The sequence below is a fragment of the Carica papaya genome, chromosome 7 (assembly GCF_054855325.1).
Source record: "Carica papaya isolate Zhongbai chromosome 7, ASM5485532v1, whole genome shotgun sequence".
In the NCBI taxonomy this organism is placed as follows: Eukaryota; Viridiplantae; Streptophyta; class Magnoliopsida; order Brassicales; family Caricaceae; genus Carica; species Carica papaya.
In genome coordinates this window covers 6,170,635-6,198,561 of record NC_142315.1, presented here as the reverse complement: position 1 = coordinate 6,198,561, position 27,927 = coordinate 6,170,635, and the positions used below count along the sequence as shown (strand labels likewise).

At 34.6% G+C, this 27,927-nt stretch overlaps 1 protein-coding gene across 6 annotated transcripts; it reads left to right on the top strand.

Annotated features, from left to right (window-relative positions):
* Positions 1 to 51: 51 nt before the first annotated feature.
* On the top strand, positions 52 to 27,927 carry LOC110821908 (haloacid dehalogenase-like hydrolase family protein). 6 transcript variants are annotated; one of them, XM_088208718.1, is made up of 12 exons: positions 53 to 585; positions 1,118 to 1,369; positions 1,486 to 1,581; positions 4,438 to 4,615; positions 9,069 to 9,137; positions 9,215 to 9,315; positions 9,587 to 9,679; positions 20,318 to 20,389; positions 23,805 to 23,924; positions 24,017 to 24,067; positions 26,262 to 26,450; positions 27,367 to 27,927. In XM_088208718.1, the coding sequence occupies exons 1-12, from the start codon at positions 196 to 198 to the stop codon at positions 27,532 to 27,534; spliced, it is 1,779 nt and encodes a 592-aa protein (XP_088064844.1). In that variant the 5' UTR covers positions 53 to 195; the 3' UTR covers positions 27,535 to 27,927. The 6 variants fall into 6 exon arrangements, with proteins under 6 accessions (XP_088064845.1, XP_088064846.1, XP_088064844.1 ...); XM_088208717.1 differs by having other exon boundaries at positions 9,054 to 9,137; XM_088208716.1 differs by having other exon boundaries at positions 9,042 to 9,137.

Genomic DNA, 27,927 nt, shown 5'->3' with positions numbered 1-27,927 from the left:
ATTCGCATAAAATTTAAAATTAAAATCTGATTTAAAAAATAATATTTTAATAACTCCTCATTTTCAAGCACCAACAGGGAAAACAGCGGTCTATGTCCCGTATCCTTCGTTGGCACCGCCTTCACTAAAAATTCACCGGCCAAACGCCTCTGCACAAAATTTAAATCTCGTTTTCTCCATTACCGAGTTTTCTACATGCTCCCTCGCGTCTCCCCTCTCATCCGCACTATACAAATCTCCTACTGTCTCCCGGCGCGTAAAATGACGCGCGCCGCTCCTCTTCCCCTGGCTCTCCCGGAAATCTCTGCATTCTCCGTTCACCATTCCTCGCAGCTAGTGATTATTGGAAAATCGAATCATTCCGAGTATAGTTCTCTGTCCAATTCCTCGCTGTTTACTCGGAGATTTCACGCTTTGTGCAGAGGAGATGAGAAGCTTTTAAAGGCAAGAAGTGGAACGGTTTTCGCGTCAAATAGGGAGTACAGAAAGCTGAGGAGGAAACCTGTTAAGAAGAAGGAGAAGGAGTTGGAGCTAAATGTTAGTATTTGCATTGAAGAAGAGTTGCCTGATGATACTGAAATCTTGGTAATCTATTTATTCACTCAGTACGAAACATGTGCGTAAATGTTTGTGGACATTTTTAAATCTTGTTCTCTTATTTTTGTTTATCTCTTACGGATGTTCTTTTTTTTGGTTGTAAACAAGTACGGGAAAGAAAACTGTTGAATACTTATTTTCTTGTTTTTCTTTACTGGTGTGCCGTACAAGATAATCTGAATGTCTGCCCTGCCAAGTTTGATTATGCTGTTAGCAGTTGTTTAATACTGTTTCCGTCAGCATAAAATATTTGGAGTTAGATAAGCTATAATGTATGAGGAATTGGAGCTTCGGATTAAAGTCTGAGTTTCCATCTTCATCATGTTTCTAATTGCTTCCACAGCCTTCAAGCTTAAATTAATCCTTCTTCACCATTAGATGAAAACCAATTAATTACTCTATTCATTTTCTTCTTTGTCGGCCCTGGAGAGAGACAAGGATACGATGTTGTGTGAGATGATTGAATGTTTTTGTTCTGATTAAATGGACTCTTTCTACTCTCTATTTGACCTGATTGTAGAGCATCGCGGAAATGCTTCGTCTAAATGTACCCATGGCAATGAAGTTAGGTTTTGAACGTTTACACAATTCACAGCATGAGACAAGAGAAACTGCCATTCAAGATGTTGGTGGATTTCAGAGTGTCGAGTTGTCTGTGCTTCTTTGCAATGATGAGTTCATTCGCAAGCTTAATAAGGAATGGAGAGATGAGGACCATGCGACTGATGTTCTTTCCATGTCACAGCATGTCCCCGAACTTAAGCTTCCTATTGTAAGATACATGTCTAGAGATTTGAGAAAGTTTTTGATTGGATTTCTCTCGAAAAAGCATGTCTACAGATGATGATTGATTTTTGTTACAGCAATTGACAGCTGTCATTTCTGCAGCTAATGTTAGGTGACATAGTAATTTCTGTTGAGACAGCTGCAAAGCAAGCTGAGGAAAGGGGACACACACTTCTTGATGAAATACGCATCCTTATGGTTGGTTAATATTATGATAACCTTTGATTTCTTCCAATGACTTCATTTAGCTTCGAGTATTGGCTCTTTCATACATGAATGATGATGGCACACTTGCATTTTTAATTTGCAATTTTAATTTATAGTATTTTTCTTTAGTAGTAATAGGATCTACTTATTTCTTTCTAGTGATGTGATAATTTACTTAATTTTTTTCTGTTGGTGTTGGGATTTGTTTATGAATTAGATTTTTAATTTAGGATTTATTTTATATAAAAGAAGAAAAAGCCCTATGAAATAAATCAGTCTATCATGAAGTAAATATCTTATCATATTAATTAAGAGTATTCTTTTATAACATGTATAGAATGTTAAAATTATATTCAGCTGGGCAGAAACTCAACTCGAGATAGGTCAAAGCGCTCAACCCATTGCAACTGTAGCACAAATCTATTAAGCTGCTTTTTTACGTGGAAGGATACTTGAAATACCCAGCTTCTAGGAAAATTGCTATAGGAATTAAACTAAGCTTCTTATTGTTGTTGGTGTGAGTTGCATGAATGTCATGTCAACTTCTTGTTATGGACTTGGTTTGAGATCTTGTCACGGGACCACTCACTACAAAAGTCTTCCAACAAGTGAGATGCTTGTTTGTTAAAATTTTGTTCCTGTTTGCCCTATGTTAGTAAACAACAGCTTATTTGGTAGACCCCTTAATCTATTGAAACTGTTATCAATTAATATTAGTTCTCTTCATATTAGAATGACTACGTAGAAAGGAGGTTGCAGAACCAATGTCCTATTTTCTAGGATATATGAAATAACTACATATGAAGGAGGCTGTAGAACCAGTTCTTTCTTTTCTTCTACGATCAGTCATGTTGACTATATCTTATTTAATGCAAACATTGCCTAATTAAACTGAAATTCTTATCTTATTGAAAAATTAAATCTGAACCTAATGTGGAATCCTAATATAGGAAGATCACCCCATCATATAACGCGTTTTTCTTTCCATGCTTACCTGATATGTACATCTGGCCAGTGAACGGATTTGAGGAATTGACATTGGCTGTCACATCCCTTCCTTCCTTGAGAAGGTGCTGATACCGAGTGCTTGGTGGGACAATGTTCCTTCAAGGTAGTGACATTCTCCAAGAAGCTTATCCTAGTTAAGGGCTTAATAATGGATCGAATTCATGTCAATTGTTACAGTGGTTTGAGTCAAAATGCACCCTGAGGAACTGGGAGCAACTCCTTGTGCGCATCTGGAGGCAGAGGTGTCAGGATAGGTTTGTGGCTTACTTCCTTTTTAAGCAAGAAACATGAGAAGCAAGGTGGATTTTGGAGTCAATTGGTAATTTCAGCTATAAGCTACTTAGTCGACCTTTGGTTCGAGAGGAACAAGCAATAAGACCTTGGAAATGACTTTTAAGATGTATGTTGAGCCACTGAAGGTTGATGTTAAGGATGTAGTTCAAGAATAACCTTGTAATCAACCTCGAAGTTTGCTTCTTTGTCATTTGTATTGTAGACCGCTTTCATATTGGATTGAGCAAGCAATAGGTAGGTTAACCACTCTTAAAGGACTTGAGTCTTCATTTTTATGGTTCACTGTACCCAACTTTGCTCTACCAGGGCAATAATACGAAAGCCATGCTGCGGACCAACCATAAACCACCCAATGCCTCTCTAGCCCTAGGAGGGTTTTCTTTACACGACTATGATGAGCCTAAATGAGGAGGGAGTGTAAAGCTCTTTGGTGTCGGGTTGTCTTTGCTGGACTGTGTTAATTGGCTGTAACTGAATGTTTATCTCAAGAAAAAAAAAATTTGCTGTAACAGAATGCTAAAAAGTTTGCTTTTTGGTTTGTTTGGGCCAAGTCTAATAGTCTCTTTAAGGATATTTCTTTATCTGTTTTATTTATCTTGTGATTAGTCAGTTTTTAGGAGGATATTTTTTCTTTCTATTAACATATCTTCTTTTTCTATAAAAATATTTCTTTTGCAACAGTTTTCTTATTGAAGAGAAAATAATTTTAACCAAATCAATATTATGAATATGAAATAAATTGCATTAGCAAAGAAGAGAACTCCAAAAAATATTATTACCTAATGTAAGGAGCACACTCCATTAATTTTTCCTTTTAGCTTTCTACAAATCAATTAATAGTTAATTCTAATATATGGTTTTGTATATTTAGACAACATGAAGTCTATAGAAAATAACTTATGTAAGTGACATTTTTTTCAGCCTCTTTTCACCTTTTTTAGTCTTAACATTAAAAATGTTGTTTACTCTATTGACTGTGTAACAGTGAATAGAGAGTACTTTAGATAACTTTTGTAATGGTTGGAATATCATGTCAACAACAGATTGATAAAAAGGCATATAAAAAATTCTTCCAAATGATTAAATCATACCATTTGATTTGTAAATGGTCAGATTAAGAGGCACGATCTGTATGCCATGAGGTAGTAAGTTGCCAAAAAAAAAAGTCTCAGATTGGAAAACCTTAATCCAGAAGAGGTCAAAAGAAATTTGCTATAAAACTGAAATTTGTTCTAAATTAAAACAATTAATTAAATTTGTAAGAAGAGTGTGTTGTTGAGTTGGCATAATCACAATAAATTAAAACAACCAACATGGCAGTAATATTATGTAGAGATATTCTTTTCTCTATATAAATAAAGATATAATATATAGTCTTTTGAGAATAGAATCTTGCGTTGATGACTGAGGGGGTGACAGCCATGTTCAAATGATTTACAATGTAGAATAAAAAAGTACAAGTCGGTTAAAATAGATATGCACATAAAATACTTATGGCCAATTAATACGTGTGAGCAAATATTTAATATTGTCTCCCTTGCTCAGGTTCATGGGTTATTACATCTTTTGGGTTTTGATCATGAGATCAGTGAAGAGGCTGAATCAGAAATGGAGGAGGAGGAGGAGTTTCTCTTGAAGAGCCTTGGATGGAAGGGTAAAGGATTAATTCAGAGTGCCTCCAATGCTGAAGCAACTGCAAACCTTCATGTAGAAAATTTTGATGGTAATTGGACTTTTATTCTGTTTATCATTAACTGTTGCTTTTGATAGAGAAATCTAGGTGGTGGATGGAATAGCTTTTTTCGTGTTATTGACCTTTATGACGTCTCCTGATATTTTGGCAAGAATGGAGAACCCACTGATCTCTCAAGCTGCAAATAACTTCAGGAATTTGAGGAGGAGAATACTGCTTGCTTTCTCTATTTATTGCATAGATATTTGTAGAGTTGTATGTTATAACTGTTAAGATAGTATTCCGGGAGACTCAGTCAACCAAAGCTCATGTTGTGGCCATATCTAATGCTGCTGCAAGAAATGCTGAGCAGCCTTAACCAACTGACTTGAGGAATCTGTCAGTTTTCTTTTACATGTGCTGTTTCTGAATTTCTGTTCAGTTATTCTTTATGATTTTAGTTCCTACTCTGGTGTGCAAAACATATTTTCTCTTCGGTTTTCTTTTAGGTGGTTAGTTACCATCATTCTCGGAGAAGTGCCTTTATAATCTTTTGCAGTTAAGAGACTTTCTGATGATAAACAGAGAGAAGAAAATTTTTCTCAAGAAAAAATGTTCTAGAAAACTCAGAGATCAAAGATTCTCGCTGGTATCCCTTACTAACTCACCTAGATAGGTTATATAAGAAAGAAAGGCAGGGAATTCTGTTGTCTTTTCAGAGAAGGTGGGTTATTGCATTGAGAATCTTATATCTAAAAACCTATTAACTAGTGGCTAAATGGCTGTGGATTTTTTCAATGAATTTGTTCTTGTAACTTAAGGTGATTAGGAGTAAGTATAGATAGCAGAGGAATGACTGAGATTCTATAACTAGGAGTTGCTTGACTGATAAGAGCCATTGGAAAGCCATTTTGCAGCTCTATGAAATCTTAATCCCTTTTATCTGTTTGAAAGTAGTTGATGGGTCTCGTATATTATTTTGGGTAGACCCTTGGATTGGTGATTTATCCCTAGCTAATCTTTTTGCTTGCCTTATCCATTTTTCTTCTTGTCATAATGCTCACATCGGGTCACTTTCTCAATCTGTAAGATGGCTAAAATTCTTGGGGTTATCTTTTCTTTATGAAACTTAATTATCGAGAATTCATTGACTTGATCTTTCTGTTGAACATCCTTGCCCTTTTAGCATCTTTCCATATCTTGATAGTAAAATTTGGATCCTAGACTCCTCTAATCTGTAAACTTACAAAACAATTGTTTATTTAGAGAAAAAATTGTACACTTACAAGTCTTTCTTTGCTCACCTTACCCATAATTCCAGTTGCCCTAATGAGGCTTGCTGTAGTGCATTTTTAGAAGGCTAAAGTTTCTTGTGAGGTTGAAGTTTTTGTTTGGACTACTGCTTTGGACAGGCTCAAAGCTAATGATTTAATGCAGATTACCGTAAACTAAACATGCCCTTCACGTAGGTGTGTTTGCCATAATAAGACTTTTTTCTAGCACGTTTTGGAAGGAAAAGTTCCTTGAAAAATGAAGGTTTTTGTTTGGACTACTCTTTCGAATAGACTCAACACACAAATCAGTGGACCTAACCATGCCCTTTGTTCGGATATGTTTGTTATTAACTCAAGGCTAGTGAATCGTATAGAATGCTCGTTTTGCACTCTTAGGTGGCTTGGAGGCTTTGGTTTAGACTCTCTGATACTTTTAGTATCATGTGGGGATGAACTAGGGTTAATTTGCTTATTCATTTTTTGAGGATAAAAATCTAAATAGAGTGCCAATTAATCCTTCTCGAGTGAGATTAGACTAAAGAAATACAAAGAGTAATGAGATCCGAAATACTATTTTCGATGAGATGAGAAATATTGCTACGACTTGTTGAGCCTTTAAGAATCTTTTCAGCCATCCCAATAGCCAGATTGTGGAATATAAATTCTAGAATCATCAGGTACATACACTTGCTAATCTTTTTTCCATCACACTATCAAATACCTTGACTATTACCATAGTCGCTTTATCAAGGTGTTCTGGCAAGTCAAGATTCTTTCTAAGGTGAAGGTGTTCATGTAGATTGCAATCTACGTCAGTTAAACACCAATTGACTGTAGCAAGTTCATGGGCCTAATCGGGATTTGTCTCCAGGCATTTGTGTGATATGCTGTATAGAAGAGGAAAAAATTGCTTCTATGTGAGCTGGCATGGAAGCTATGAATAAGGTTATCTGACATATTTAACCAACCTTGGATAACATCTTTTTCATTGGAATGCTTTGCAAATTCCAATTTTGGAGGCATAGGAGTAAGGAGGAAAGCAAGACTGCTATGGCACAGAGCATTATTTGCAGATCTATGGACAATTTAGTTCAAAATGAACCATTGAATATTTCACAATCAACCCTTCTCAGAGCTTTATTGTGTAAGGAAATGACTTTTTTTTGCTTCCCAATGGGTAAAGGCTTAGGGGAATTCTCTGACATCTCTTTTACTGTTCTTAACATGAACTGGGGAGCAATAACCACATGATCATTGGTGGTTCCATTTTGTCCTTAGCAATGTTATTTATGTTATTTTGTTTGTTTCTCGTATCCTTTCAGCATGATATGTTATCCTTTATTTTTGTAATGCTCCATTTTTAATATAAAAAAAGAAATACTAATACTAATGGAATCAGAAATAATAATACATTAATACAAATAAGAAAATAAATACTAGTAAGAGTAAAATTTTAAAAGTTATTAGGACTATAATAATATAGTCCTAAATAGTATAATAGTCTTATGTGTAATAGAATTATGATTTCTATTTCAGCAATCTAGAGTTAACCCACTCTACACCATCTTCTCTATGCTCCTTAAGGGAGTTGGGCGCATAAGGAAGATAATCTGCTCCTCTTAGGTGGAAAGAAGTTAGGTCCAACTTTTTTTTTCCCATACCTTACGTAATTTGAAAGTAGGGCTTATTGTTGAGCCACCCGGGGGTCTATTACACTATCAAAATAGGGAAAATCAAGAAAAAATTTTGCACCAGCACCTCCCTCTCTACGCTTCCATTGTGCTTGATTAACACTGCCTTCAACTCTTGTGTGCATCCCCTAGAGTTTCCTTGTTAGTTCTCTCAATTGCTTCATCAACTCCTATGTTACGAACTTGATACATGGTTCGAATCTGGAAGGTAAATGTTTCGGGTTTGAGAGAAAGAGAGAGAGTTACAAGGCCTAGAGAATGGAAACAGAGAAAGAGAGAGAAAAAATTTGAGGGAGATGATGAAAATACACACAAATAATTTATTTCATGCTTACATCTTCGAAACAGGTGATTATGTACAAAAAGATAAATGAAAATGCTCTGAATCTACCCCATTCCGCCAGAAACATGAGAGCCAGGCTCAAAAGAACCCTAAGCGGCGAAAATGCATCTGTCGAGTTCCAGAAAACACTAATCCCATTTACCTTGAATAACCCTCTTAATCGCCATCCATGAGTCCCGGAATGCAGATCTGGTGGCCAGGATCTTCTCCTCAAGCAACATAGATGCGTATCGGATCTTCCGGCTCAGAAAGCCACACATCCCAGGTTTCCCCGGTTGTCGCCACGTGTTTTAATCTCCTGGAATATACCTTTAGGTGATCGGTTTCTCTGCATTCAGTTCCACCATTTTCTTCATGCACCCGTTGCCATCCTCTGTTCTCCAGCTCATTTTCTTTCATTTGCAACTGATTCTCAACATCCTACTGCTTTGCCTAAGAGGTTGCACAATCTTTGTCCATTTATGTGATCATGCACGAGCTGGAGTACGATTCTTCTATTGTATGTTCAGGAAGGTCTCAAACTATATTGACAGTATAGAGGTTTTGCATTACTCCTTGCTTTATTACTAAGTTCTTATGGCCTCAAGTTTGGGATTTAGTTACAAGTCCGTTGACAGAAAACATTGGTAAGATTGGAAGTGTGTTAGAGTGTGTTTGACTTAATTTTCTATTTTTTGCTTTTAGTGAGGCCTCATTACAAAGAACCTCCCAATTTCTAAAGATGCAAATAACTCAAAGGATTTGACAAGGAAAACACTGCTTGCTTTCTTTATGCAATTCATAGATTTTTATTGACTAATGTTGTAATCACAAATTGAGCAAGTATAGCTGTAAAAGGGAAACAACATAAATCTATGAGCAATCATGAAAATAGGATAATATTTTCTGGAGAGACAATAGAAAAATAAAATAAAATCTGTTAGAGAGAAATCATTAAAAAGTAGATCAAATAAGCTTGGTCTCTGCACTATTGTATTCCTTTTTTAACTCTTATAACCAGCCCAGAAAAGAGAGCTAATATGATTGAATTCTTCTTGTTGTCGGGCTGACAGGAATCCACCTAATTTGTTTTATTTGTCTCTTTCCCCCTGTGTTTACAACTCAGAACGATATATATACATATATCTTTTAAATTTTATCATGAAAGATCTAAACAAGTTTTTCAGAAGATAATCTTACAGATAAACTCTTAAAAGACAGGAAGAAAGAGGGCAGTCTCCGGTTCTATAAACCAAAATTCAGCTATATCTTCTGTGATATGGATGGTAAGACCAAGTCTTCAATTTCTTGGAGTGGTTATGTTTGAGATTATCATCTAACAGCCTTCCTATTAAAATGCAAGGCACACTACTGAACAGCAAAAGTCAAATTACAGAGACAACTGCCAAAGCTTTGACTGAGGCTTTGTCACGGGGTGTAAAAGTGGTGATAGCCACTGGAAAAGTAAGCAAAGATGAGATTTTACACTGTCATTGTTGTTTATTTACTACGACGGCATCATTGAACAAGTGCATATATCTGGTCAACTAAAATATTCCTCCAATTCCTTGCAATTGGTTTTCCAATGAGTTTTCTGTCTGGTTAACTGTGGGGCAAATCATTTTTTTATTTTCTCCTTTTTCGTTCTCTCTGTGTTGGTTTCTATTAGATATGTTTCTTGCTTCGTGAAGAGTCTATTTGTGAATTGTTCATTTGATCTTGATCCTTGGAATAGACTCGTCCAGCTGTGATAAGAGCCTTGAAGATGGTTGGTTTAGCTGGTAGGGACGGCATTGTTTCTGAGTCTTCTCCTGGGGTTTTCTTACAGGTATTTTTGTCTTGTCCTGGGCAACTGCAAACTTGACTTTATTTCATATTTATTTTGTCCTTTTGAAGTTAACATGCTAAAAATCAATGATGACTTAGGCTGATCGAATAAGTCATATGCCTTTAGACATTTTGAACATTTGTGTATGAAAGATATTCTCTTAGTAGGTTAGTGCAATTCTTTCGAACTGCATAAGTTCGTGAAACTAGTTGTCTTATGAAGGTTGTAAATCCTTAAAGACCATTGTTCAAAGGGAGTGAGAACTAGTTGTTCGATAAAATAAATGATAACACATAAAGACTAAATTATGTACATATCCTATAATACTTGAGCTACATACATTCTAGGATACTCCTATTCCAAATCAGAGTCTTTTGTAACTATTAGAGAATCTCAATGGAGGAAACTAACATCTTATGCTCTTTACCCTCCTTCTCAAGCTGGAGAATATAATATCATGTGTGCGAAGCTTGTTACTGGTAAACCTAACATGAGCTTCTCTAATATTTTCTGAGCAAGTTAGCAAGATGGTTTGCAGACTTCACATGTGTAGTCCTAATCACCTCGTCTACAAGTTTTTTTAAATGAATTGATAGAAAATCTCAATATGTTTTTTCTGTTAGAAAAAATGACCACAGACAATTGCAAGCTGGTTATTGTGTAATAAATTGGTAGCTTCTTTTTTGGGATAAGAAAAGAAATATTATTAAAGAGATCAAAGATAAATTTAAATTATTGGGTGTTAAAAAACCCTCCCAAACAGAGAAAACAGAAAAAGCAAACACAAACAACTTTAAGAAATTCCTGAAATACATGTGAACCTTTGTCCAAAAAGAAGCCAAAAAGGTGATTCTGTTCGAAAGAATAGGAGGTAGAGAGCAATCCTTCTATACCTAGTCTTCAACCATAGCATCCTTAATCCAGCAAAAAAAGCTCTTATCTAAAGCACCAAAACCTCCTTCTTTACCCCAACACTCTTAGGGGAGGAAGTGATGAAACACTCAAGAGAAGATAGAGAAACCCACATGACACAGAAGTGTTCAAAACAACGAGAACCAAAATGTCCATGTCATCTCATAATGCAAGAAAGTTTGCCAATAAAATTTGGACTGCATAAAACATCTGATATATCCTAAGGCAGAGCACCAAAAGATCTGCGAGCTTGAAGCATATTATCTGTATTAAGTCTGTCGAGAACAATGCTCAAGGTAAAGACTTTAATTTTGAGATGGTGTAACCTTCCAAAACACTCTGTTGAAGACCACATTTTGGCAATTATGACCATGAGTAAGGTATCCAAAGAAGGATTTACGGGTATAATGCCCAGAATCTGAAGTAACAATTTTGTTACTTGGACTAAATGACAAACCTGAAGGCTCGTGGATGTTAAGGACAGCATGCCATTGATCATTAAGTTTAAGAAAAAGAACATATTCCAAGAAAGTCACCATCAAATTGACTAAGAAAGTGGCCTTCATTCACCAATGAAAGTAGAAATTTGAACATTGTGGCATGAGGAAAGATTATAAAGGATAGAAAACAACTACCTAAAGGAATCTCACTAGTTCAATTGTGTTCTTGAAAAAAAAAAAAGGACACGAGCCATCACCCACCCTTAAATGGGTTGGGGAGTGAAAATATCACAAAGCCAAGTTATGACTTTTTACTCCACAATTACTTTTAATCACCTTGTACCATATAGAAAAAGATTATGATGAAAAATGGTAGAACCATTTAGCCAAAGTGAAAGCTTTTTAAATCCTAACACCCATCCCACCCTCCTCTTAATGAAGGCAATACATACATTTCACCGAATGGTCTCTAGAAGCTTCACCCATCTTAAACCACAGAGATCTGTCATGATCCTCTTGATTCTTTCAGCCTCACTCAGAAACGGCTCAAAAAATGTTCTAACTTTAAATTGATTATGAATTAGAAAATGAACTTCTCTACTTGACTGCAAAATCAAGAGAGGCATAGTAACGAACCAGAAAATTTGCTCAGGAGTTCTATCAAATAGGTTATGGATAGACAATAGAAATACTGAAGAACTGATAATTTTATTATTCCCAGCCAGCAAATTTATACACATGCTGCCACCATAATTCCACGAAATCAGCAACTATATAACCATGATAAGCAAATCTCCTGAAGTATCTAACACTATCCACTAACTACAAGACTAGGACAATTAATTAACTAATTAAAAACAGGAAAAACATGTGACTAAATAAGCAAAACATGTGACTTACTAATTTCTGCATTATCTTTAACACTCCCCATAATGCAGAAATTTACAAGACCAATCATTTATTTAAATATTTTTTTTTTTGCCACCAATTCTCTAATAAAATGATGTCTACTCTAAATGTCTTGTGGGACTATGATAAATAAAATTATTCGTCATGACAATGGTGGATTGATTGTCACAATAAATCATAGTTGCCTCTTGGTTTTGCTTCATGTCTTCTAAAATTCTTTGCAACCATACTGCCTAACAAGCTGTTGAAGTTACAACCATGTATTCAGTCTCCGATAATGATAAAGCTGTAGATGCTTGCTTTTTTGAACTCCAAGATGTAACATTTGATCCCAAACTAAAAACATACTCTGTAGTGCTTTTGTGATCATCAACAAAATATGCCCAATCAGTATCTGAATATCCATGCAAATTCAAATTATCGGTGTTATAAAACAAATCATATAAAGTTGTTCATTTCAAGTATCTTAACACTCTTTTTGCTGCCCTATAGTGTATTTTGCTTGGTTTTTGCATAAATCTAGTTGCTTGTAAGATGTCTGACTGAGTGTTAATAAGATGGAGTAGGCTGCCTTCTAAGCTTCGGCACATGAGCATCAACTTGTTTTTTTCCATCTTCAACACAACTTTTGATCAGTTGCCATGAAGTTTTTACTGAATAGCAATCTTGCAACTTAAACTTGCTTAGAAGATCATTTGCATACGTTTGTTGACAAATAAAAAATTCTGCATCATTTTAATGTATTTTTAGCCCTAAAGTGTAGCTCGTCAAACCCAAATTAGTCATATCAAACTCTTCAATCATAAGCTTTCTGAAATCAACCAGCAATGAAGGACTATTGTTAGTGTAGATTAAATCATCGATATAACGGCAAACAATAAGTACCTCATCAACTCCTCTTGCTTTTACATATAAGGTAGGTTCACTAGCACTTATTTAAAAACCATTGCTGCTGAAATGTTCATCAATCCTCGTATACCCGGCCCATGGAGCTTGTTTATAACCATAAAAAACCTTTTTCAATTTGCACACATTGTCTCTTACCCTTTCACTTCATAATCTGGCGGCGCTCCACATAGACGTTCTCATCCAGAAACCATTTAAGAAAGCTGATTTAACATGAAATTGATAAATACTTCACTTGTACTGTGTAGCTATAGTTAGAGCAGCCATTCTGGTGTCAAATCTTGGTATCAGTGTAAACATCTTTTCAAAGTCAATACCTTTACGTTGCATGTAACCAAGAGCAACTAGCCGTACTTTATAGTTTTGAATTGAGCCATTAGGTTTGTATTTTAATTTATAAATCTATTTCAATCTAACTACTTCTTCACCTTTAGGCAATTCAACAAGTTGTCATGTTTTGTTTCATTCCAAGACCTTCATTTCTTCATCCATAGCATCACACCATTCTTTGAGCTTGCAGCATCTTTGAAGCAGTTAGATTCTTGAATTTATACAATTTGACAGCGTTTAATTCTTTGATAAATCTCCTTCAAAGATCCCCACTTCCTTGGAGGTGTATTACTTGAGGTTGAACTTGAAGATGCAATTGTTGGCAGACTGGTTGGGCTGGATGGATTGGAAGGATTTGAATCATCATCATTACAATTTGTTGGAGCTACTGGAGAATTATAATCGTCATCACTAGCTTCAAGCAATTCTGGACAGCCTTGTTTCTCATCCCAATTCTATTTACTTTTCTCATCAAACACTACATCACGGCTAATAATCAGCTTTTTAGTGATTGGATCATAAAAACGATACTATTTTGTTTCATCATTAGAGTTCACAAATATGCATTTGACACTATTTTCATCAAGTTTGTGTCTTTTTTGATAAGGATGAACATAAAAAATACAACTGAAAGTTTTGAAGTGAGTTACTTTTGGTTTCCACCCATTCTAAGCTTCAAAAGGTTTTTAATTTTGTAAGGCTAATGTAGGGATTCGATTGAGAAACTAAGCAACCGTTTGAACAGCTTTAGCCTAAAAACATCTTGGTAGAGCTTTCGCACTTAGCCATCTCCATTAGACTTCTATTCTTTCGCTTCGTTACATAGTTTTGCTAGGGTATGTAATTAGCTGTTAATTGTTTTTTAATACTGTAATTTTCACAAAAATTATTAAACTCAGTTGAAACAAATTCACTTCATCGATTAGTTCTGAGAATCTTCAAAGTATTTTCGCTTTGTTTCTCAACATAATTCTTAAACTTCTTGAAAATAGGCAAGGCGGCAGATTTTTCTTTCGCAAAATAAATCCAAGTCATTTTCCTGTGATCATCAACAAACACAACAAAATATAAATTATTATTAGTGAAGGAATTCTTGTAGGATTGCATAAATCGACGTGAACTAGCCTAATCGGACTTGATACTCTTCTTGCCAATCCTTTTGAAAATGCATCTTGACATTATTTTTCAAACATGTAACTTTCACATATGTTGTTCATGTACTGTATTACAAACAAACCATCCATCAAAGCTTGATTAGACAAAGATTTCAAGTTATTAAAGTTTAAATGTCCATCGCTGTGGTGCCATAACCAGCCATTATCATCTAAAGAGACTGCAAGTGCTTGACATTTGCATTGCAGAAAGAGAGGAAACATGTGTTTCTTAGTTTTATAATAAAAAACATCACATAACATATCATCATAAACAAGTGCATGCTCTTCTCTTAAAAATTGTTCCATACTCAACAAACTTGAATTCAAGTCAGGTATATAAAGAACATCTTTAATGTAGTTGAAACGATTAAGATTTACCTTGACGGTCCGGTTTCCACATTCTTCACAACCTATACAATCTCCCATCTTCACCTGCTTCTTAATTGTCTTATCTAGGCAGATGAAAGCATCCAAATATGTTGTTATATGATTACTGCAGCTGCTCTCCATATGCCATATATTTGACAAGCATCTTTCCATTAACACAAGCCAAAATCAAGTTTTCAGTATTATCTTCTTTTTACTTCTCTTCGGTAAATTTTACATGTTTAGCTTTGAGTCGACAAAATTTTGCAATGTGACCAATCTTCTTACAACAAAAGTAGTATGACTTCTGATTTTGAGCTTCACTGTTGTTCCCAGTATTTTGGTTGCGATTATAGCTTCTACGTCCACCACCTCGACCATTTTTACCTCTTTTTCGTCCATGGTTAGCATAGCCTTCGTGCCCTTTCTAGTCACTTGACTCATTAGGATTTGTTTTAGAAAAATGTATTTGTGTTAAATGCATTTTTAGCACCACATTCTTCATGCTTATTCAGTCTGTCTTCATGAGATTGCAATGAGTCAAGCAATTCATGAGTTGTTAGCTGACTCAAGTCTTTGGATTCTTCTATGACAACCACTACATGATCATATTTCTTTGAAAGACTTTGCAACACTTTCTCAACAACCTTTTGCTATGATAATTGATCACAATATTTGTGTATCTGGTTAACAATCTCTAATATTTTGCAAAAATAGGCCTCCATAGTCTCACCATCCTTCATGGAGAACTCTTCAAATTGTCTTCTAAGTGTTTGCAATTTGATGGATTAAACTTTAGCAGTTCCCCTATAAGCCATTTGTAATGCATTCCGTGCGTTTTGTGACTTTGTTACGACTGCAATTCGTGAAAAGATGTTGGCATCAACAACTTGTTGAATAAAAATAAGAGTTTTAGCATCTTTCTTCTCAGATTCTTTAAGAACTTCAGCTGAAACACCTGCTTCATTATAGTCATTCTCAACTAGCTCCCACAAGTCCTAAAAAACGAAGAGAGTCTTCATTTTTATGCTCAATACTTCATAGTCATTTCCTTTGAATAATGGTAGTGAGGGAAGAGTTGTGCTCACACCGATGGAGTTGTTTGCCATCTCTTTATAATCTTGCTCAGATTTTAGATGTTAACTTTAAACTGGTTATGAATTAGAAAATAAACTTCTCTGCTTTACTGCAAAATCAAGAGAGATAAAGCAACAAACTAGAAAATTCACTCAAGACTTTTATCAAACAGGTTAGGGACAAAAAACAGAAATGCTGAAGAACTGATTATTTTATTATTCCCAGTCAACAAATTTATACACGAGCTACAACCATAACCCTACAAAATCAACAACTACATAACCATGGTAAACAAATCTCCTAAAGTATCTAACACTATCCATCAGCCACAAGATTAGAACAATTAATTAACTAATTAAAAACAGGAAAAAACATGTGACTTGCTAATTTCTGAATTATCTTTAACAGAATGACTAAGCTCCAAAAATGACTTGTCTCTAGAGGTGGCTCACCTCCAGAAGCAAGTAACAAAGTTTTTAACTTGCGGCTTCAAATGCGTGATGTTCATGAACATCTTTCCGCAAATCTTCGGTGGTTGAGTTTCTGGCTTTGTGGATGACCATTGATGGAGGTCCTAAACCTAGTCTCAACCGTTATCTAAGTGATTGGGAGACCCGCCCTATGTTCTAGCAAGGCAATGTTGGTCAACATTGATCCTAAGTGTGGTAATTTTTAGTGGATTTAAAGGTAGGCCAGTTAGTGTCCTCTGGTGTCGGTGGTCGTGGCGGTGATGCTTCAGATGCTGGCGAATACTTGTGTCTGAAGGTCAATGTTTAGGTACTTGTTGCCTATAATGAGTCACTGGCAAGGTTTTGGAGGCTATTATTTTTTCTTGTTTAGCAATAGATTGTGAAGTTTGGATGAAAAGCTATGGGAGCCTGCTGAAATGGAAGTTAGACTTTGATATTAACTGATGTAGGACAAACAGAAGTTGAGAATAATACTTGTAGAAATTTATTAGGAACAAAAATTGTAAAAATCTTGATTTAAAAAAATATCAATAACTCAATATTTATATAATAATTTTATAAATAATCTACTTAATAATTTTTTAAAAAAAATAAAAGTACAAGAAATATATTGATGTGTCAGCACCAATGGGGCGTCACCTATGTACAAAAGATTTATAAGTTAATAAATATATTTACAATTGAAGCTAAATCTTCTAAACTATCAAGATTGTGACCTAATATAATGGTACGAAAAATATGAAGCCATTTATTCTTGATAGAAGCAAAATCTAATTCTTTCCCATCAAAAGTTCAGTAATTCCTTTCTTTCCAAATAATCTAGACAATTGTTAGAGGAATAAGCCAGTAAAGGTTGTTCTTTCTGCATAAACCCTTCCAAGCGAGTAATTCACTTTTGACCAACCCAGCCATAGCCCAGCAAATACCCATAAAGACCATAGACCTAAGACTATAGGGTATGAGTGACTGCACACCACAGTAGGAGATGATGACTAGTTTCCTTATTACTTTTGGAAAGATAACATCTATTAACCATAATAATCGCTCTCTTCATAGGATTATTTATTGTCAGGTTCCTTTACAACTTCCCAAGCAAAAAAAGATTATCGGAGGAGCGTGGACTTTCCAAATCAATTTAGAAGGGAAAATTTCCTCTATAGCCTTCCAAATATCTATAAAAAGATTTAACTGAGAATACACTGCTCTTATTCAGATTCCAGCTTAATTTGTTCTCTTTGTTGCTGAGTCTGTTATGGGTCAAAAGCTGAAGCAGTTCCTCATATTCTTTCACTTCCCGATCCTGTAAGTTCCTGTTAACCACTACATTCCGATCTTTGGATAAGTCAGCCCTAAATGTGTTCTCACTGAGTAACTCTTTGTTCTGGATATGCCAAAAATGAGAGGAAAACGGGTCGGAGATTTCTCATGACCGCACCAGACGTCTTGCCAGAAACTAACTTTGTTCCCCTTGCCAACAGCCCATTTGGTCTTATAGAGGACTGAGTTTCCATTCTGCATAATGCTTTTTGACGGACCCAAGCGGATGGGCTATGCTCCAAGTGGGAATAACTATTTATTGTCAGGTTCCTTCATAGGATTATTTATTGTTAGGTTCCTTTACAACTTCCCAAGCAAAAAAAGATTATCGGAGGAGCGTGGGCTTTCCAAATCAATTTAGAAGGGAAAATTTCCTCTATAGCCTTCCAAATATCTATAAAAAGATTTAACTGAGAATACACTGCTCTTATTCAGATTCCAGCTTAATTTGTTCTCTTTGTTGCTGAGTCTGGTATGGATCAAAAGCTGAAGCAGTTCCTCATATTCTTTCACTTCCTGATCCTGTAAGTTCCTGTTAACCACTACATTCCGATCTTTGGATAAGTCAGCCCTAAATGTGTTCTCACTGAGTAAATCTTTGTTCTGGATATGCCAAAAATGAGAGGAAAACGGGTCGGAGATTTCTCATGACCGCACCAGACGTCTTGCCAGAAACTAACTTTGTTCCCCTTGCCAACAGCCCATTTGGTCTTATAGAGGACTGAGTTTCCATTCTGCATAATGCTTTTTGACGGACCCAAGCGGATGGGCTATGCTCCAAGTGGGAATAACTAAAATGCTATTTATACACACTAAAATACAATCAAGATAAGAAATCGTGTATTTAAGAATTTTACAAAGGAAAAGATATCTTTTCTTTTTGAAATAAAAACTAAGAGAGAGATATCTAATTAGCTAAATAACCTATAATGGAGAACAACTAAATAGCATCTAATTAAATAGGAAATAATAAATTCATACTAAAATAATAAGCCTATAGTTAACAATTCTTAAATAAGCTGAATACTTTAATAATGCATAAAAATCACAACTACTTGAAAATCTCATTACTGAAATACGTCTACTTCAATTTTTTTTTTTTGTTATGCATCAGATATGCATGGAATTTAGTACAATTATCCTTTATTGTAGCAAAAGATAGGTAAGAAAATAAAAGAGTGGAACATTCACCGTCCAAGAAACATTAGTAAAGGTCTTACTTGGAACGGTTATGGGTAAGATATGTAAGAAAAACATTTGCAAGTATAGACACCATAAGAAAAAAAAACACACAATCTATCTCAACAAATCTTGAAGGCTCAATAATGGTAAAGGAAGAAATGGTATCAATAGTTTTTCTATCATTAAGGTTTATGAGCTAGAACAAGTTCTACTTTTGAATCTAGCCATTGGCTTGGGATATAAATAGAGATAAGAGCCTTGTCTTGAAAGGGAACATTATGACGACAAAGGAAATTGCTAGCCAAAGGAAGATTTCCCACCTAAGTTTCTTCCTAGAATAGAATGGAGAGCTATTCCCTACTCTCAAATGGAGATGGAGAATGAAAGAATCATAAATTTGTGAGATGGCTTCCCAAGGCTTCTTATGAGTCTTAAGTCCAAACTACTATAGTACAACCTGTACTCGTAAAAAGTTGTGGCACAAAGAGAAGGGTCTTAAAAAATCGTCATAACGACTTTGCCAATAAAGACAATTTACTTATATTAAGTTAGCCATTCCCTCATGCTAAGCTAATATTGTCTTGACACCTCTTTTGCTCTTGACCACAAAAAATTCCTCATCGTCCACTCTATTATGTTAACCACAATTCTAGAGATTTTAGATAACTTGAGGTTATACAAGGGGTGATGGAAAGGCAAATATTGAATGATAAATGAGAAAAAAAAAAAACTACTCTTCTAACAGTGATGGTGCCTAGAAACCCTATACAGTATAGGATCTCAAAGAATAAGCTGACAAAGGCTTATCCGAAAGAGGAACACCCAAATTAACGGTGGGTTGAGATGAAGGTACACTTGGATAATAGTAAGCACATTATTAACAATTAAGACCATGAGACGGGACGATGGTATCATCTGCAAACCAACGGTTCAAGTACTTCTACCCTATCCTTGTCGAAGCTAAAACCTCTCACCTTACCTCTCTTAGATCCCGAGACAACATGTAATTCAGAACCTCGACTTGCAATGTGAATAGTTCGAGATTTCAATTCTTTATCTGTTTTTTTAATTAACCATGATTTGATGCGATATTGAAAAGAAAAATCTGATTTTATTATATTTATGAAGAAGCCATATATAGATTTTTATGGTGATACTATGAGACTTGTATACACTTGCATAGGAAACTAGCTTAAGTAGGAAAATTATAAATGAGATCACCGGATACTATTTGGAAAGGTTCGCAAGAATTTGTATTGCCATTCCCTGCAAATTATATCAGCTTTAAATAAGATTTTAAAGAATTAAGGACATAAAAGAGTTGAAAGTATATGTCATATGTGTAGTTAATCCAAGTGCTAAAGCATTTATCATGAAATATGTGTGGTAAATTCCTACTCACTGAAGACGCTATACTGCATGATTTCTTGGGTAATCATTCTCGTCATAACACTTGAAAAGCCAATCTGTCTCGCTGTGTTCGTGATGTGAATAGCTACATGCTTTCTAGCTCATTTCTAATTGTAGATTGTAATTTCATTTGCTGTCCTGTAATCTACTTTTTCTTGATTCTAGGGGTTGCTCGTTTATGGTAGACAGGGACGAGAAGTTTTTAGAAGCAATTTAGATCCGCATGTTTGTAGGCAGGTAATTTATTTATGAACTTCAGTGTGTATTACTATTTACTCCATTACACATTTATACACGTTTTACATTCGTTCTAAAAGGAAACTACAGATATGTATAACTAGTTTAAGGATTTATGTTTAGTAGAATTTTTTAACAAAATAACAGCAAGGATCTTTTCTCAATGATCTTGGTGGTAATCTCTCCTTCTCAAGATGTGTTGTCTAAATGCCTCTTATGCCCATCTTGCAAATCAATCCATGAAATTGCTTACTTCTTGGTTCTTTAGTGAAGGCATCTGCAAATTATATATTGGAAGTTATATGGAAGTATTTAGACTATGACAACTTAATTTTTTTTTTGATAAAACTTGATCTTAATATGTTTATTCTTGTCATGTTGGACTGGCTTGTTTGAACGCTGAGCACATGATCCCCTGTAGGTCAAGATACCACTAAAGGCATCATCCGTTTATTCATACTACTAGTTTAAAACATTTTGATTTTTGCTTCAAATTTTATAGAAACCATTCTATAAAATGACTTACAGCACAAAAAGTTTTATTTTAGCATGCAAAAGATATAACCAAGTCATTCTACTGCAACATTCAGTAAACATGACAAACTATTTGTAACAAACCAACAACGTGGTTTGAGTATGTCCCCACACATATGAATTGATAGTTTTGAAAGAAACAAAAGTTATTATTAGTAATCGAAGGATAAAAAGTTCTAATGTGCTTCGCAAACTCACAAGTATCACAGACAAATGACTCAAATTTGTAGGTTTTAAAGATATAGGATAAAGTTTCTCGAGAACAGAAATGGGGGGATGATCTAATTGTTGATGGAGGTGGGTCACTTGTTAGTTATCAGACAGAGAAGTACCTATTATGGGGGTTAGACAGAGTCCCCTGAAATATTTTGATTCCTCTAAACCAGATACTGGTACTAATGATCCAAAATTTTTTACTGCTGTTAGGATAAAAAGGTTTGTAATTGCACAGAACATGCTTTATCCAATATTGTCACCTTGATATAAAGCTTTTGTATCGTCTTTGTCCTATGTGTCTATGCTATAGGGTTGGCAAGAAGCTCTAATTGATCCTAAGTAGAAAGTGGCAATGGATGATGGGATGAGAGTTCTAACAAAAAAGGAAATGGGACCTTCTTGATCTTCCATTGGAAAAGAAAGCTGTGGATTGTAGATGAGTGTTTACCATAAAACATAAAGCTAATGGAAGTTTTGAGGAGATTCAGGGCTCTCGACTAGTAGCAAAAGGATTCACAAAAGCCATGAGGTTGACTATTAAGAGGCCTTTGACCCAGTTGCGAAAATGAACACCATTAAAATTGTCATGTCATGTGCAACTAATCTTGACAGGAATTTGTAACAACTTGATTTTAATAATATTTTTCCTATGGGGAATTGGGTGAGGAAGTTTCTGTGGAATTTGCTCTAGGTCTTGAACTTGAGAAAAGTGGGGGAAAGCTTTGCAGATTGGAGAAGCCATTATATCGGTAAAAAAAGAATATACTAGGGCCTGGTTCACATGGATTCAATAATACTATGGCCACCTATGATATAGTCAAAGTAATGCTGATTATATCTTGTTCTTTAAACGTCAACATAATAAGATTACCATTGTCACTTTTTATGTTGATGATATAGTAATGACATTAGATGATACGAAAGAAATGGCAAAGCTAAAGAAAATCCCATGCACCAAAGTTTGAGATCAAGGATTTGAGGAAGTTGAGATATTTTTTTTAGTATTGAAGTTGCTGGATCGGAAAACATCATCTTAATTCCTGATGCAAATATGTTTAGAACTCATTGAAAATATGTGTATTGAATTGCAAACGAGTTGATTCTCCCATTGAAGCAAACCACAAACTATAAAGTGATACTAGTAAGCTGGTGGAAATTGACATTATCAGAGATTGGTTCTGAGATTAATATGTTTATACTGCTAGACTAATATAGTTTACACTCCAAGTATGGTGAGCCAATACATGCATGAGTCTGAAGAACTACATCTTAGTGTAGTTAATCACATTTTGAGATATTTAATGTTTGCACTATGAAAGAAGGGTTCATCAATATAGATTGGGTTGGATCTCTTAATGATGGAAAATCTATTGGATGTTTCACATTTTTCGGTGGAAATTTTGGTTATTTGGAGAAACAAAAAATGGAATGTAGTGGCAAGATCTACTATGGAAGCTGATATTGAATGACTCAGGTAGAATGTGAGCTATGATGGCCTTAGAAATTGAAAAATGAAATGAATTTATTAGAAGAGAAGATCCTACTACTATACCTATGACCACAAGATTGCACTTAGCATCATTTACAATCTAATTCAACTTGACAGGAATAAACACATTGAATTGATCTATACTCCATCAAACAAAAGTTAAGTTGTGTTTTAATATCCTCCGTGTGACTTTTGGAAGACAACTTGTAGATGCTTTTATTGAGGTACTGGGAAGTAATATTGATAGGATTTTTGACATCTATTTGTGGCTTGACTAATATTGGCATGAAAGACATCTATCTATTCACCATCTTAAGGGGGATTTTTGACGGCCAAGCTTATGGAGGAAAGATCGTTGCTTTGTTTTGTAAATTTTCTCTATTTAATTTAAAGCCCTAAAATTTGTGATATGTACCCATAATTCTGTTTTAGAAACCATGTAAATGTGTATAAGTACATGAAAGCTTAAAATATACCCCAAAACTCAATTTTTCATTCATATTTGTATCTCTTTCTCTGATTTGGACTATAGATCACGACAACTTCAAATGAGACTTTTATCACGAAAATTCATTCTTGCTCATGTTGTGTGTACCCTTTTCCATATTTTATTTTCCTGCGAGAAAGGGTTTGTAATATTTGTTTTAATTATTGATTAAAAGCTGAGGCTCTTTTTGGTTAGACAAAATGCTTTCAGTTTTTATTTTTAACAGAAGTGTTTATATACAAAAATCAACATGGCTGTCGAAAATTGAAAACTAGTTGAGAAAATATTTGTAAAAAATGATGTGTTTGAAAGAACATAAAGTTTTTAAAAATCTCATCTATATCGCACCATCATTTTCAAACTTTGTTTTCATTTTTAACATATTTAAATATAACTGAACTTGTCATTTTTGACAGTTACATATGTTTTTGTTTTTTAAAGATAAACAAACTTACAAGAAAATAGAAATGAAAATAGTTTTCTACAACTAAAGAAGGTCCAACTGTTTTCAGCTTCTTTTGTAACTATGTTTATGTGTAGGTGGATGGTTTATCAGCGTGAAGACCTTATTTGCTCAGAATAGAAAAGTCAGTTTAAGATGTAAACATGTTGACCAAGCATGTGCTTGCTTGGTTGAAATATCACATTAGTTATTTTCTAAAATAAAAATTCATAACTTGAAATTGCAGGCATCTCTTTACTCTTTGGAGAACAAAGTTCCACTTATTGCATTCAGTAAGGATCGCTGCTTAACACTATTTGATCACCCTCTTGTTCAGTCACTGCACACTGTATACCATGAGCCGAAGGTGCCTAATGCATTTAGTTCTCTATTTTGGCTACACTTTATCTGTTTGCTTAAGCAAATTTGTCATACATTATATCAAAATTGCATGAACAGGCAGAGATCATGGATTCAGTGGACCATCTTATTGCTGAAGCTGATATACAGGTATGGCATGATATGTATTTCTATGTGCATTTGGATACATAGAAACATGAAGGTTTTGGCTTTGTTAGAATGTAATACAGAAAATAAGTAGGATATTTTTTTGTCAGTTTCAGCTTGTGTAATAATCTATAATCTAATATGTTGTTCTCTTGTTACCAAGGAAGTGATGGCCGTGGGATTTACACTTTGAGATAAATAAAACAACCATCAGTTTACACTTTGAGACAAATAAATCAACCATTGATCAAAATTTTGCCTCTTCCCATCATGTTTTTTAAAGGAAAAGTCCTTGCAGAAGTTTCCCCTCCCCCCGGGAAAAGAAAAGGTAATGTGAGAGGGAAACAATCTGCAACAGGTTATCTAGAATAGGAAGAAGATATAGAAATCTCTTTCTGTCTTTCTTTCTTTTCTTGTTGGGTTTTTTGTTTTGGTTTTATTTCTTTTGTTTCTTTTGGGAGAATGTATCATTCTCTTTTGTTGTATCTTCTTCACCTAATCTTAATATATTCTCTTATTCTATAAAAAAAGGAATATAATATAAAGAATTGAATTTTTTTTTCATAAGTTTATGTTTTTGTGATAATAACTTGCAGAACAGGGATATTCTGGGATACATTTCACTATTGTGAATATTTATAAATCACAAATTTTATATATTATATTGAAAAAAATTATAAATTTTATATATTTCCAAGTGTATTTGGCTTATTTAGGAACTATGAAGAAATGATTTCTTGTTACTTTAGGATTTTATTGCTTATGTTGTCAAAACTCTCATATTGTTTTTATTTTTTAATTAAAGTATTTTTGTAAGTTTAGGCTATGTAAACACCCTATATATATTGGTGATTCAACATAGTGCTTATGAATAAAAATTGTGGGAAAAGTAGATACTTTGATGTATATATTTTTTTGCTTCTCTTTAACAAATTGTATACCTAGAATTAGGCCTATTTAGTTAAGTGTCTATTATGGTAGAATATCCCACATATCTTAGGATCCCAAAATAATTAAGTTTCTTTTTACGTAGCTAGGATGGCTATATATATATTTGAAACCTCATGTAACTAGTTATTCAATAAGAAGAATACTTTTTTCTAACATGTTAACAAAGCTATAGAAAAGATATTGTAGTTTTTCCAAACCATAAACCAACCTTTATTACAGGAATTAAAAGAAAAGAAACATAAACACATAACTGGCCCTTATAGCCAAAATTCTGCAGCTGTCCGCTGCTACCCAGCTTCACAGCTGGAAAACATCCAGCCGGACCTCTGTTTTTGCAGGCTCTGTTTCATAGTCAGTCATAGATGTAAAGTTCCTACCAAGTTGGGAATTTAGACGGATTAAGTCGATTTTGATGTTTTGTCTATGAAAAATACTTATTTTGTTTTTGGTCACCATTGGTTTTATGACCTTGGTGTGGCAGAATATGAAAAAGGTGAATTATATGTTGAGAATAATGAAAAAACCATAGTATTGAATCTTCTCATCATAGTAACAAGGGGCAAGAGTCCTGTCCCTCCCCCTAGTTACCACCACAAAGCATCCTTACATTTTGAGCCAAAATTATGTGAAATGTAATGACTTGCCAAGTAAGCTGACAATCTGAACTTAAGTTCAATACTATTTTGGACTTGTTCAACCAACAAATAAATCTAACAATGTGAAATGAAATGACTTGCCAAGTAAGGTGCTTGACAGAATGCTTTGTAAGTATTCTAGGAATGATCTTAGGAATGTGCTTGTGACAAGAAAAACTGGTCTACTGGTGGTCGGCTATGAAAGCTGGCCTCCTCAGGGTTTTTTTTCTTATTTTGGCAATGATGAACGATTGGAATTCATAAAAGAGAACTATGGTTTTTTTCCTCACACTTTGATGCTATATGGAAGAATAGAATGTTGTTTCTTTCATTAAATATTAGGGTCCTATATATACAGTTTCATATATAAATTAGAAAGAAAACATAATTAATTACACAGAAGGGTGTATTACTAGTATACCTTTCACCCTAATTACATTTAATCTACATTTCCCAGCAGTACTTTCCTTTGATATACATGTTTTTGTGTCTTTTACATGCATATATATTTGGCGAGGATGCATTTTAAATGCTGTTCTTTTAGCTTTGAAATATTTACATTATGGTACTGTTTCTTCTGTTCTTATCATCCACATAATTTGTTTTTACAGAAGCTGATCTTTTTAGACACTGCTGACGGGGTGGCTACTGTTCTCCGGCCATACTGGTCGGAAGCAACTGGTGATCATGCCAAAGTTGTCCAAGCACAGGAAGACATGCTTGAAATTGTCCCACCTGGAACCTCTAAGGGTAATGGAGTGAGAATGCTGATTGATCATTTGGGAATTACGGCAAAGGAGGTACAAAGCGATGCAACTCTTGTTTCCATCTTCTCCCAACTTCTCCCTTCTTTTGACCTGCTTAGGTTTCTCAAGAAATTCCAATTTTCTTAAGAATGCTTTTTTTAATTTTCCTTACTGGATTCCTGAATTTTCCCTTGTAGTTGTTTTGATATATGTTAGGATATGATACTAGTGAAGCAAACTGAACATAAAGATGATTAAAACTAGAATGTTTTTGATAGAGTTATGAATGATTAATGAAAGGGGTGCATGCCTTCTCCACTTTAATAAGATGAGATAGTTCACTACCTGGAAATGCCACTATCTGGTGCTGTAAACTCTATTCTGTCCTTTTTTTTTGAGAAAGAACTCTTCATTCATTCCTTCAGTAATATATAGGATCGTTTTCAGGGATGAAAGACAATTTTGAACATTCAACCAAAGGGAGTAGTAGTTAAGTTGTAATTCCCTTAGTGACATTCACATCCTGACCTGTCTTTCTGTTTTCGTTCTCAAACAGTGTCAGTTATTTGCTTGTTTCTAGTGCAACTTTGGGTTTGGTGAGTTGTGATTTACACATTTACAACCTATATGAGTTTTTTAGTTTTTTCTTCATGGTCAAGCTTAAATTATGGGCTTGTCTACAAGCCAAACTCAAGCACCCACCATAGTCCCACCTGGAACATAAATTCATTCAGTCATCTAGGCCTAAAGTGAAAAAAAACTTGCTGTTTTTTTTTACATCATGAATGCCATAAGATGGCAGAAGAAGTCACATTTCTAACTGATGGAAAAGATGAGCCATGATGCTTAAACATCTTAGCTTTTTTTTTTTTCCCTTTATTTCTAAGTAAAGATCGTATTTGTAGAAGTGTGTTAAGTTTATTTTAAGACGCTCTCTTCGTCTGGTTGATTTTGGTACGTTGCTTTTCAGGTAATGGCTATTGGTGACGGGGAAAATGATATCGAGATGCTTGAATTAGCTTCTCTAGGCATTGCTCTCAGTAATGGCACGGAGAAGACAAAAGCAGTGGCTAACGTGATAGGTGCTAGCAATGACGAAGATGGTGTTGCTGATGCCATCTATCGGTATGCATTCTGAGATTAGAGGTGTTAACAATTTGATGAAGTTGATATTGAACAATCTACAAAGTCTTGGATGCAACCTGCAATCTTATGGCAGATTATACATTAATTGATGCTTTTCCTCCCAAAAATCAGGATTGATTTATTGACCTCTATAGAATTGGTATCCTTCTCTATTTTTTAAGAATCAGAATCATTGGTTAGAGCTGGTAAGATTTACGGAGAGAACTTCCATGCCACTGTAAATGTTTTGTTTCTGCAGCAGGCCGGTGCAAGCAAGCGTGCTCATTCACACTTAACTTATTTATGTTGTTATAATAATATATAGATATGTAACCTGCACTATGTACAGATTTAGTTATACTAAAAATTTTATTAAACAGTTATGATAATTTTTAATTTTAAAAAA

What these genes read in the sequence shown, in the direction of transcription:
- LOC110821908 (XM_088208715.1), top strand. Translation starts at nt 196, where the DNA reads ATGCTCCCTCGCGTCTCCCCTCTCATCCGCACTATACAAATCTCCTAC. An exon ending in CTGATGATACTGAAATCTTG is followed by an intron (nt 586 to 1,117) that starts GTAATCTATTTA and finishes ACCTGATTGTAG; the next exon opens with AGCATCGCGGAAATGCTTCG. An exon ending in ATCCGCATGTTTGTAGGCAG is followed by an intron (nt 20,390 to 23,804) that starts GTAATTTATTTA and finishes TTGAAATTGCAG; the next exon opens with GCATCTCTTTACTCTTTGGA.